We start from the raw sequence: 11,988 nt of genomic DNA on the forward strand, positions 1-11,988 counted from the left end.
GTTTAGAATTTATAGGCAGCTCCATCCCCATAACCTAATGCTAGCTTCTTGAACATGTGCTACTACACCACTGCCTGGACTAAAGTTAGGATTAGTTAAGGATCTTGGTTTAGTGGCTAAAGCAAGGATTGAGGGGAGTGCTATGTTAAGAGATTGATCCCTCGGATTGTTTTGCTTTCACTTTTCAGCATTTTTTTTATGTTAGGAAGAAATCAACTGGGTGGTTACTTTTGAGAGGATAGAAATCCTCCTCCTCTATGAATAGATCCATTCTGTCAAAGGGGAGAGGACTCAAGAGCTTTGCAGCTAAAGGCTGAAGGAAATCCAAAGTTAGCTTTGCCATAATTAGTCAACCTAAATTTGTTGCACATGAGCATTGAGTTAATGTGATTTACAACCCTTGCCTAGGCTAAACCCACTCAACCAGCTTACAGTCATGGGTCGCTAATGCAAGCTTGTCCCAAGACAGCCGATATTCTTTACACTAAATGAGCTGAGGTGACAGCAAAGGGTATTACAAATTATGCTGAGCTCCTGTTTGGGATGGGCCTCCTCTAGGCGGGCTGAAATCAGCCTGCCTAGGTCAGTTCAATCTAGGTCTCAAGCAAAATGACAAGCCAGATAATTACTTCTTCTGATTGGGTAGTCAGACCTCCTGAGTTCACAGATATTAGGATTTGCATGATTTGAGAAATTGAATAGAATTATATTTAAACATTACTTCGGACAGGATTCTGCTAGCTCCTTCTCCTTATTGTACTTCCCAACCTTCAAGTATTCACTTCCCTTATTTTGGTCAATTTCACTTTTTTTGCTGTCTTTTTATTTTCAAGTAAATGACCCAATCAATTAATAAACATTTACTCAGAATCAGTCAAAGTTCACAACTGCATCAAAGACATAGATGCATTGTAAATCATAGTACACCATATTACTTTTTACTACACATATTCTACTGGCTAACCTAAAGGCACAGAACAAATTATATAAAAATATCAATCCTGTCAATTACGTAAAAGTTAAATAGACAACACTAATTATGTTGTTTCTGAGGCCAAATGCTCCTTGGATAATTTTTTGAAGAGATTTTGTATCAGCTCCACAACTTCAGAACCACTAATCACTATGTTTTAAGAACTTATTAAACTTCCCAAAATGCCAAAGGCCACGGACAAAAAAACAGAATATTTGGTTGGGAGCTATCCCTAACTAGTTGGGGTGAATAAAAGTTTGGATCAATTCTTGAAACTCCTTTAAAAGAAAATGGGACCTTATACTCTTAACAGATTAATTTGCCTATAGCAGAAGCACTAACAGGTTCACTAATTGATCCATATCAAAGGTTTTAATAAGGGTTAAACCTTGACAACCTATCAACCTTTCTTTGCTCCCCAGGGCTTTCAAAGTGAGTGAAGGAACAGAAAATTTCCCAGCCACATCAAAAGAAGTTCTTACAAAAGGTTGGTTTTACTAATAAATGGTACAGACAACAAGATCACGCCCATTTGAACAGTATGAACAAGGTTAAGGGAGGAATCCAAGTCATAACCAACTCAAGCCTGAATAGTTTCCATGAGAAGAAAAAACCACAAGTTCCTTGAAGCAGGATTTAAGAGCAAACCACACCTCATCATCCCTACAGAAGAAAGTAAGCTCTGAGGAGATATTGGAGTTTTGAATGATGACATGTGGGTATCGACATAAGCTCTGACAGGATAACAGTGGACATATCACAATTCCTAATGAACCGAAGCTCTTCAACTGCTCAAACATCAATTTATATGAGTAGTAGCAGCCAACTTCCCACTCATCGATGCCAAATTCTTTGTATGATAAAGGAGTAACCAGACTCTGTTCAATGCCAGAAGCAGAGCCTTGTTTACCTTTTAGATATTTTGGTCCATTTTCAAGTGGTCAGAGGGGAATTTCTTTAGGTATTTTGCAATTTCTTGCTTTACAAGTTCCTTCTGACTGTATGCAATTACTCATATTAAAGGGAATATAGAATATGAAGCAAAGGAAATCTCTGTTTTTAGGCGGAGGAAGATGGGGTTAAATCCATGGTATTATCCTTTCTCACGAACCTCCCAGCTTAATTTCTGTATTTTCTCATGTTTCATTCTATCTCCAACTCAATTTCAGAAAACCCCATTAAATTTTGGTTGTAGCTCTGATGGTACTAAAAGCAGTGTCAAATTGGACATAGACAGTATTGGGGGCTGCCTAGGAATACAAAATCATGGAGTTAGCTAATTTATGTGGCCAATTGATAATTGAATGAAAACCGCCCTGGTTGAGCTTGAATTATCAACAACAATAGAAAGTCCACCAAATATATGAAGAAAAGAAAAGGGCATGTTATTCTACAGTAGTATCATTATTATTTCATAACCTCAACCAGTAGGCCAAAAACAACTCCAAGCAAAAACAAAGCTAAGCGAAGGATTTGTCATCCCAAAACTACAAATTTACAAAATTCACACCTCAAAGTTTCGGAAGCTTACACATCCATCGCCATCCTCACTTAGGGTTTTCCCTACCATTCCTTCAGCCCCCTGTTCTCCAAACCGGCTGAGCCGCTGTTGAACCGAACCGGAGCACGACAAGTGGGGCAAGCCAGCACTTTTATCAGCCATTTATCGACGCAATTGGAATGGAAGATGTGATCACAGTCTGGAAGGCTTCGGCACCACTCCCCTTCCCTCAACGCCTCCAAACACACCACGCATTCTCTCGCTGTTTCTGCTTCCACGCGATCGAACCGGAATCGGGGAAGCTTCTGTAGGTCTTCCGCAGAGTAGCCGGAATTTGGAAGGCAAGTGCTGCGGCGGCGTCGGTGATGGAAGACGCCGCCGGCGAAACAGATGTGGAGGAGGAGTATGGCGGCTACGCCGACAAAGAGGAAGAAAAGGGAGATGACAGCGGTCATGATGATGGCTTGGAGGAAGAAGAAGGAGAGGAGCTTAGGGTTTGGTTTGGAAGGAGGTGGCCCGGCAGTGGCAGCGGAGTCGGCATGGTGGCGGTGGACGTGGTTCGGCATCTGGATTTGGAGGTGTTCGGCGTGGAGGAACAAGGGATGGTTTTTAATTTTATTTTATTTTTATATTTATAAGGCGGTTACGAGGAAGCAAAATTGTTTACTGGAACCACCGATTTGACCGCTTTTCTATATCACGCCTGTCATACCCCCACGTCATCCTTCATAATCCATTCTTTTTAAATTTTATTTTTATTTTCTGTATATTATTTTTTTTTTTAATGGAAAAACCAAAAAAGGGAAAGAAAGATAACGAGACAAGGTATGTTGCGATGAAAGGCCTCTTTAGAATAGCTTTTTCATATTTACTTTAATCGGCAGTTAATAAAAGTCATAAATTTGCAATTTTGAAGTAATTTTATTGTCTTTAAAGTCGAAAGTGTAGGGAACCCCCATACGTCCACGTGGCACGCTAGCTCTATCCGGGTCCCCCCAGGGGGCACACGACACTCTCACATATTCTACCCGGATGACGCTCTCCCTTATCCGGATGCGTTGCCCATATCATTGGCCGTAAAACGCAAGTCATATTGAGTCACCTCAAACAGCCTGTCACAGCCCGTATTCCGCCGCCTGTAGAGCGAAAGGACATGAATGATGGCAAGTCACCTTCCACAATTTTTGACAGCCGCCTGCAAAATGATGATGATTCTGCCATCACCTCAAGGACATCATGACAAGCTAAAAAGTCTTCCCACTATTAAAGGGTGGCAGAACTTCTGACATTATAAAAGGGCCCTCACGCAAAGAGAAAGGTAAGCTATCTAACTCAGAAAAAGGGTAGCGGATTAATCCTCTGAGCTATGGCTAACAAAACCATCGGAGGGTGTGTTCAGACACCCTGTCCGAACATCTTTTGCAGGATTGATTGAGCCAGAAATCATCCTTGGTTGAAAGCGCGCGTCTATTTGGCTGCCTCGAGGCTCCCTGGGATGCAAGGCATCAACATTGGCGCCGTCTGTGGGAATCTTTGCTCAGTCAACGGCGAAGATGTCCACACCTTCCAGGAGACGAAGGCTACTTCGAATGGCGTGAAGCCATGGAAAGGCGACAGTTGGAGAGCGAGCGACAAATGCAGGCCCTCCTCCAGGAAACAACAAGGCTGAGAGAAGAAAACGCTGTGTTACGTATCCAGGCTTCGTCCTCGGGGCCTTCTCGCGACCTGATCTAGAATCGATATATCCCGAGACTGCGGGGGTCATCCCTGAGGTACGCAATAATCGATCTTAGGAAAGGTCCACGCCCATGCACCAAGCTCCCCAAGAGGAAAGTTCAGATTCTACCCGTCTCTCGTCAAAGAGACAACGTGATAAAAGACCCCAATTGTCGGACGCGATGCGTGCAAGGCTAGGCCCACAGGAGCCTGGAAAGACAAGGCCGCTAGTGGCCACAACCTGGGAAACGTACCCTGACCCCCTGGTCGCACCCATTGTACAGAACAACCTCCCGCATCAATCGGTATGACAATCCGGAAGGAACTCTTTAAACAAACCACCCACTGGCTCCATTAGCAAAAGGCTGGATGACATGCTCTCCACGCCTTTTTGCTCCCATATTATTCATTACGACCCCCCAAGGGGATTCCTCGTGCCAAAATTTTCCACGTATGATGGGTCTAGCGACCCCTTTGACCACATCATGCACTATCGACAGCTCATGACTCTCGACATAGGAAACGACGCGTTGCTATGCAAGGTATTCCCCGCCAGCCTACAAGGTCAGGCCCTCTCATGGTTTCACCGACTATCCCCGAACTCTGTTGATAACTTCAGGGACCTATCGGAAGCTTTTGTGGGGCAATACCTATGCTCCGCTCGGCATAAACAGAACATCAGCACCCTGCAAAACATAAAAATGCAGGAGAACGAGTCTTTAAGAGAATTCGTGAAACGGTTTGGTCAGACTGTGTTACAAGTAGAGGCTTACATCATGGATGCTGTCCTTCAGATCTTCAAATGAAGCATATGCCCAGGCACTCCATTATTTGAATCACTCGCTAAGAAGCCTCCCACGACAATGGATGATTTGTTCCGGCGTGCGAGCAAATGCTCAATGCTAGAAGATGATGTGAGTGCGGCCACCCAACAAATTTTGGTTGCTGGACAGACATCCAGAAGCGACGCGGAAAGAAGTTCCAAACTTCCGGACCGGCCAAGGCCGTTTAGTCGAAGACAGGAAGAGCAAAGTCGCCCAGAACTGCCACCACTCACGCCCCTTTCCATATCATATGAGAAGCTCCTCCCTATGATCCAAGACCTGTTCGACTTCGGGTGGCCCGGACCCCTCAGAACGGACCCAACCAAAAGAGATCACAGCAAGAAGTGTGCCTACCATAAGGAGCATGGTCACACTACGGAGCGGTGCAGGAGTCTTCATTATTTAGTGGAAAGGCTCATAAAAGCAAGACATTTGAAGCAATACCTTCGCTCAGAAGCCAAAGTTAGAGATGCTCCCCGAAATCGCGACTCCGGGACCCCCAGGACCCCAGTCGCCCCCAAAGCCATCATCAACTATATTGACGGAGGACCGATGGATGAGGAGTACAACTTCAAACGAAAGATGCAGAAGTTGTTGCGGGCGGCATCAGTACACGAACGCGTCAATACCATCTGACCCGGAGTAACTAACGGAAGCGCCCAACCAATAGATGGGACAATCGTTTTCCCTCCAGTAGATCCCACCCGAATATTACAACCGCATCGTGACACCCTTATCCTATCCCTAGGGATGGGAGACTTTGATGTAAGACGAATCATAATCGACCCAGGCAGTTCGACTGATCTTTTGTAGACATCAGTAGTTAATCAAATGGGTCTCGAGCTATCCGGCTTAGAAAATCCCGGGCGGATCCTGTAGGGATTTAATGGCGCAGAAACCACCTCCCTTGGAGACATTGTGCTGCCAGTCCAAGCAGACCCAGTCACTCTTAACGTACAGTTTTCAGTGGTAGAAGATTTGTCCCCCTTCAACGTCATCTTAGGACGCACGTGGCTGCACTAAATGAAAGCCATCCCTTCCACGTACCATCAGATGGTAAGCTTTCTCACTGAAGAGGGACAAATCAATCTATACGGCAGCTAGTTGGCCGCCCGCCAGTGCTATCAGATAGCGCGAGAGGTTGGGACTAGCAAGGGTGACGAGCTCCTCCCTGAACCCACCAGCACACCTGACCAATAGCAATTACTGAATCCGGCGGACAAAGATCCCCCGACAGCGGATCCCTTGCGGACAATCCAAATTTCGAAAGAAAGTACTCACCTCACACATGTCAGTTCCCTCTTGACACCCGAAGAGGCACAGGACATCCAAGACACCCTTCGACAAAGCCACGACATCTTTGCATGGGCGCATTCTGACATGAAGGGAATCCACCCTTCAATTTCCTCTCATAGGCTTAACGTCTTGTCATCAGCAAGACCTGTCTGACAGAGGGTAAGGCGTTTTCACCCAGATAGGCAAAAAATTATCCGGGATGAGATTGACAAATTGTTGGAAGCCGGATTTATTAGAGAAATGGAGTATCCGGACTGGTTAGCAAATGTAGTAGTGGTCCCAAAAAAGGAAGGAAAATGGCGGGTGTGCGTCGATTACACCAACCTCAACAATGCGTGCCCAAAAGACAATTTCCCTCTGCCGCGGATAGACCATATTGTAGACTCCACCGCCAGACAAGGAATGCTCTCCTTTTTGGACGCCTTCTCTAGATACCACCAAATCCCCATGGCCCCAGCCAACGAGGAAAATACAGCCTTTATAACACCGCATGGGCTTTATTGTTATAAAGTCATGCCATTCAGACTCAAAAATGCTGGTGCCACCTATCAAAGACTGATGACGAAAATCTTCAAACCTCTAGTTGGCTGCATAGTGGAGGTGTACATTAATGATATCGTGGTTAAGAGCAAAACCCGAGGTGAACATGCCCTTCACTTGCAAGAAGTCTTCCACCTCCTAAGGAAGTATGACATGAAGCTAAACCCGTCCAAATGCGCTTTTAGCGTAAGTGCTAGGAAATTCCTGGGATTCATGGTCAGCCAAAGAGGGATAGAGGTCAGCCCGGATTAAGTTAAGGCAGTCATGTAAAAACACCACCCCCTAGGAGCAAAAAGGAATTACAGCGCCTCACAGGCAAGCTTGTTGCATTAGGACGCTTCATAGCCCGGTTCACTGATGAATTGCGACCCTTCTTCTTGGCGATACGAAAAGCCGGTACGACTGGATGGACGGAAAGCTGCCAAAGCGCTTTCGAGAAAATCAAACACTACCTCACGCAACCACCCATTCTGAGCAGCCCCCTCCCTGGAGAAAAATTGTATATGTATCTGGCTGTGTCAGAGTGGGCAATTAGCGCTGCTCTATTTCGTTGCTCCATGCACAAGGAGCAAAAACCTATTTATTATGTTAGCAGGGCATTGGCTGATGTGGAAACAAGGTACTCAAAGATGGAGCAAACGGCTTTAGCCCTTTGAAGTACCGCCCAGAAACTTCGCACTTACTTCCAAGCCCACCTGGTGGTCGTACTTACCGACCAACCCCTTCGCAACATCCTGTACAAGCCGGACCTGACTGGAAGAATGCTTCAATGGGCCATAGAGTTGAGCGAGTATGGAATTGAATACCAACCGAGATTGTCCATGAAAGGGCAGGTAATGGCTGACTTTGTGGTAGAATACTCCCAAAAACCTGCTCAACACAAAGAACCACGCGAAGAAGAGTGGTGGACCTTGCGGGTTGATGAAGCCTCTCGGTCATTAGGATCCAGAGTGGGGCTTCTACTGCAATCCCCAACGGGGGAACAGTTGGAGCAAGCTATCCGGCTAGGATTCCCCGCGTCGAACAATGAAGTGGAGTATGAAGCCATCCTATCCGGATTAGACCTCGCCCTGGCACTATTTGTCTCCAAGCTCTGGATCTACAGTGATTCCCAACTCGTGGTAAGACAAGCCCAGGAGGAATACGGAGCCAAGGACGAACGCATGGCGTGCTATCTAACCAAAGTAAGGCACACCTTACAGCGGTTCAGTGAATGGACAATTGAAAAAATTCCACGAACTGATAACGTACGTGCCGACGCCCTGGCAGGGATAGCCGCTTCCCTGCCCATCAAAGAAGCCATATTATTGCCCATACACGTGCAAACTGATCCCTCCATCACAGAAGCATCCACTTGCAATACTATTAAGGAGAGCCAAGGAGACGACTAGGAGTGGACGGAAGTCATAACAAGGTACCTCCGGACAGGATCACTACCCGATGAGCCCAAGCAGGCACATAAGATCCGGGTACAAGCTGCCCGTTTCACCATAATCGGGGAACACCTTTACAAGTGATCATTCACAGGCCCCTACCTTAGGTGCCTAAATCGCTCGGAAGCCCTATACGTATTAGCTGAGTTACATGAGGGTGTTTGCGGCAATCACTCCGGAGGTCGATCTCTGGCGCATTGGGCCCACTCGCAAGGATATTATTGGCCCACGATGAAGAAAGACGCGGCGACTTATGTTAAGAAGTGTGACAAATGCCAGAGGCATGCCCCCATTCCGCATGTGCCGTCTAAGACATTGAAGCCAATCTCTAGCCCTTGGCCTTTTGCGCAATGGGGGATGGACATAGTAGGACCTCTACCAGCCGCAGTTGCCTAGAAGAAATTCTTGCTCGTCGCCACAGATTACTTCAGTAAATGGGTAGAAGCTGAAGCATATGCCAGCATCAAGGACAAAGACGTCACCAAATTCATGTGGAAGAACATCATCTGCTGCTTTGGAATCCCTCAAACCATTATAGCTAATAACGGCCTGCAGTTTGACAGCATCACTTTCCGGAATTTCTGCTCGGAACTCAACATCCGGAATTTGTACTCCACACCATGTTGTCCTCAAAGCAATGGACAAGCAGAGGCAACAAACATAACCCTGGTAATTGCCTTAAAGAAGAGGCTCGAGCAAGCCAAAGGTAAGTGGGTAGAGGAGCTACCCGACATCCTATGAGCCTATCGAACCACACCCGGGCGGCCGATAGGAAACACTCCCTTCGCCCTCGCATATAGTATGGATGCAGTCATCCTTACAGAAATAGGCCTACCCACTATCCAGACTGAGGCAGGACGGCAGGGTGATGCAAATATGGAACTAGGAAGGAATCTGGACTGGGCGGAAGAGGTGAGAGAGAGCGCATCCATTCGGATGGCCGATACCAACAAAGGGCGGCCGCTCACTATAACCGCAAGGCGCGACCCAAGATCTTCAAAATTGGAACGCTGATCCTCAGAAAGGTTTTCGAAAACACCGCTGAAAGGGGAGCCGGGAAATTCCTAGCAAATTGGGAAGACCCTTACATTGTGTCCAAGACAAGTGAAAGCGGAGCCTATCATCTACAGAAGCTAGACGGAACCCCGTTGCTCCGTCCATGGAATGTATCCAATCTTAGGCAATATTATCAATGAAAAGAAACAAGGGGGTAAACAAAAACAGGAGAAATGTAATGTATTCATAAATGAGTGAAAAAGTGTCTTTACAAGAGTAGCTGCCCCATATGCAGCAAAATAAAGAAGAAAATTATAAAGTCTGCACATAAAGAAGTTTCAGCAAGACGGACCCCCAGGTGTCGCAGCCTCCTCATCAGAAGGAAGAGAAGGAATATCATGCATGATTCCATTTTTCTTCATACAACAGTGGTTGCCGAAGAAATACATCTCGTCTACCTACCGCTAGTATTCCTCCTCCATCTCCTTCTTCTGAGCGGCGAACCCAGCCTCCATCTCCTCTTTTTGAGCCGCCAGACTCGCCCGCAAATCCTCTGACTCCTTCTTCTGAGCGGCGAGGCTAGCCCGGAGTTCATCCACTTCTTTCTTTAGCTGAAGATTCTCCTGCCCCGCTTCATTGACTTGACCCTCCAAGGCTTCCTTTTCCTTCTTCAATGTGTCCGCCTCAGCCTGGACAGCCCCCTTCTCCTTTTCAGTCCGGTTCAGTTGCTCTGTCCCATCTGCCATGGCTTTTCGAGCAGCAGCCAATTCGGCCTCCACCTTCTCCATTCGGGAACGCAGCTCCTTAATGCCGCCCGGATATTAGGAGATAAAGGCACGCATGGCCTCCACCACTTCCAACATCTTGAAAAGTTGCTCGCGTGTGCGCATCATATAGCGGATGCCGACTACAACCTGGGCAAAGCAATAACAAAACAAAAGATAATGTTATGTGAAGAAATAACAATTGCTAAAGAAGAAGAGAAAAACAACAAAGAAGTAATTACCACTTCTGCAGTCTCAGGGATTGTCCATTCTTGCAGGTGTTGAATGCAAAACACGACGAACTCAGGAGTGCCAAAAGGAAGCCGCGCCTTGACAAAGGCAGGAGGGTCACCACCTATGTTCAAGGAGACACGTTTGGTCAGCGAGAAGAAGTCAGCCATCCTCGTGGAAGGCGCCTCCGCATTCGTGAAGCATGGCACCCCCTTCAATATCTCCATCAGTTCCTCCCAGCTTGGAGGAACCGCGACGTCAGGACTGCTCTTCTCGTCCGGAGCCTCCTCATCAATCGAAGCATCCGGAACCCCCTTTGACCCACGGGTCTCCACTGCAGTTGGGGCATCACCGAAAGCCGTTATATCTGATTGAGGAGCAGCTGTTGAGTTAGGCCTTAGAGCGTCAGCTTGAACCGTGGCCGCCGCGCCAGACGATGCAGCCTTCGGCTAGGCCGCAGTAGCTGCGCTAGGACCCGCCTCGTCCGGGCGGGTCGAAGATGACAACGGAACCTCGGAAGCCACATCCTCCCCACCTCGCTCCGGGTAGACTTTCTTAGCTGATGGAGGCCCGAGATCGATGGGATCATACAACCGTTTGAGGTGTCTTCGCAAAAGCCCGACCCTGAGGTCGTTCATGTCTCTTACTTCCTTCGGCTCGTGCACGACCCTCAGGCCAACAAAGTCCGTCTGAGGCTGGCGGGAGTTGGGCCCTAGGCGGAAAGTCTCAAGCTGCGGGGAACCGGAGGTGTCCTCAGGCTCCGGAATAGTGTGGTCCGACCGGCTGGGTTCGGACTCGCAGGACGAAGACCTTCAGGCAGGAGTTCGAGACACTATCCGGAGAGCCTGCGCAATGGTCTTCTTCGTCTTCTTCTTCTCCTTAGTGGCCGGAGGATGGGCTGTCAGGGAAGAATCACGCCCCTTCTCACCAAGCGCTTTCCTCAAGGTCCCCTCCTGTCTCTTCTCATCTCGCTGGTCAAGGCGCTCCTGGCGCGCCTTCGCGTCAGCCTCACAAGCCCTTTCGTAGAAGGGCAAGTCCTTAAGCACAAAATGCTCCCTGGGCACTACAAATTTGGGCAATCACCTGGGAAGAATGTTGATAACGTACAATTGAGTCTCCCGGACAACTGCTAACAGATTCCACGCAATGAGCAACGTCTGATAATGCCTCTCAACAGCAGTAATCTCGAACAGCTTGTTCAAGCAATCAAAAGTGGCTTTTTCCACCCACTCGATCATGCGACCCCTCTTGGATGTACCTGCGTTGCCCACAACCAAAGAAGTTAGCCATCTGATAACACGAAATTAAAAGTACAAGAAACCAACGCCGGACAAACTCGAAAAGCTACCCTACTCGGGAGCGCCAACGAACGATTTGGGGTAAACTCCCTTTCCGACTGCTCCGATAGTTCGACCCAAAGACCCCTGATCAATACATGTCCCTTGGCTCCCCCCTTGTTCGAGTCTGGAAGATTAGTCACCAATTGGAGGGACGGGATATGGGCAAACAGGCTGAAGAGGTCAGTCTTCCCCTTCTTGATGGTGTAAATGAAAAGGACCTCCAGCAACGAAAGATCCAAGTTGAACAACATGTTCAGAATGCTGCACCCCATCAGCACCCAAACTATGTTGGGATGGATATAAGCCAGAGGGATCTGAGTGAAGTGAAGAAACTCTTTGAAGAGAGACGAGAGAGGAAACCAGAGCCCCGCATT

General features: G+C 47.5%; 1 protein-coding gene across 1 annotated transcript; it reads right to left on the minus strand.

Moving 5' to 3' along the window:
• Window positions 1–2,536: 2,536 nt before the first annotated feature.
• LOC104880755 (RING-H2 finger protein ATL56) lies at window positions 2,537–3,040 on the minus strand. Its single transcript, XM_010658428.3, has one exon. It carries the CDS (start codon window positions 3,038–3,040, stop codon window positions 2,537–2,539), a length of 504 nt encoding a protein of 167 aa, XP_010656730.1.
• Window positions 3,041–11,988: the final 8,948 nt, after the last annotated feature.

This window comes from Vitis vinifera, chromosome 11 (assembly GCF_030704535.1).
Source record: "Vitis vinifera cultivar Pinot Noir 40024 chromosome 11, ASM3070453v1".
Lineage (NCBI taxonomy): Eukaryota > Viridiplantae > Streptophyta > Magnoliopsida > Vitales > Vitaceae > Vitis > Vitis vinifera.

Bases quoted from the DNA above. Each gene is read 5' to 3' on its own strand.
- LOC104880755 (XM_010658428.3), bottom strand. From the start codon at position 3,040: ATGCCGAACCACGTCCACCGCCACCATGCCGACTCCGCTGCCACTGCC.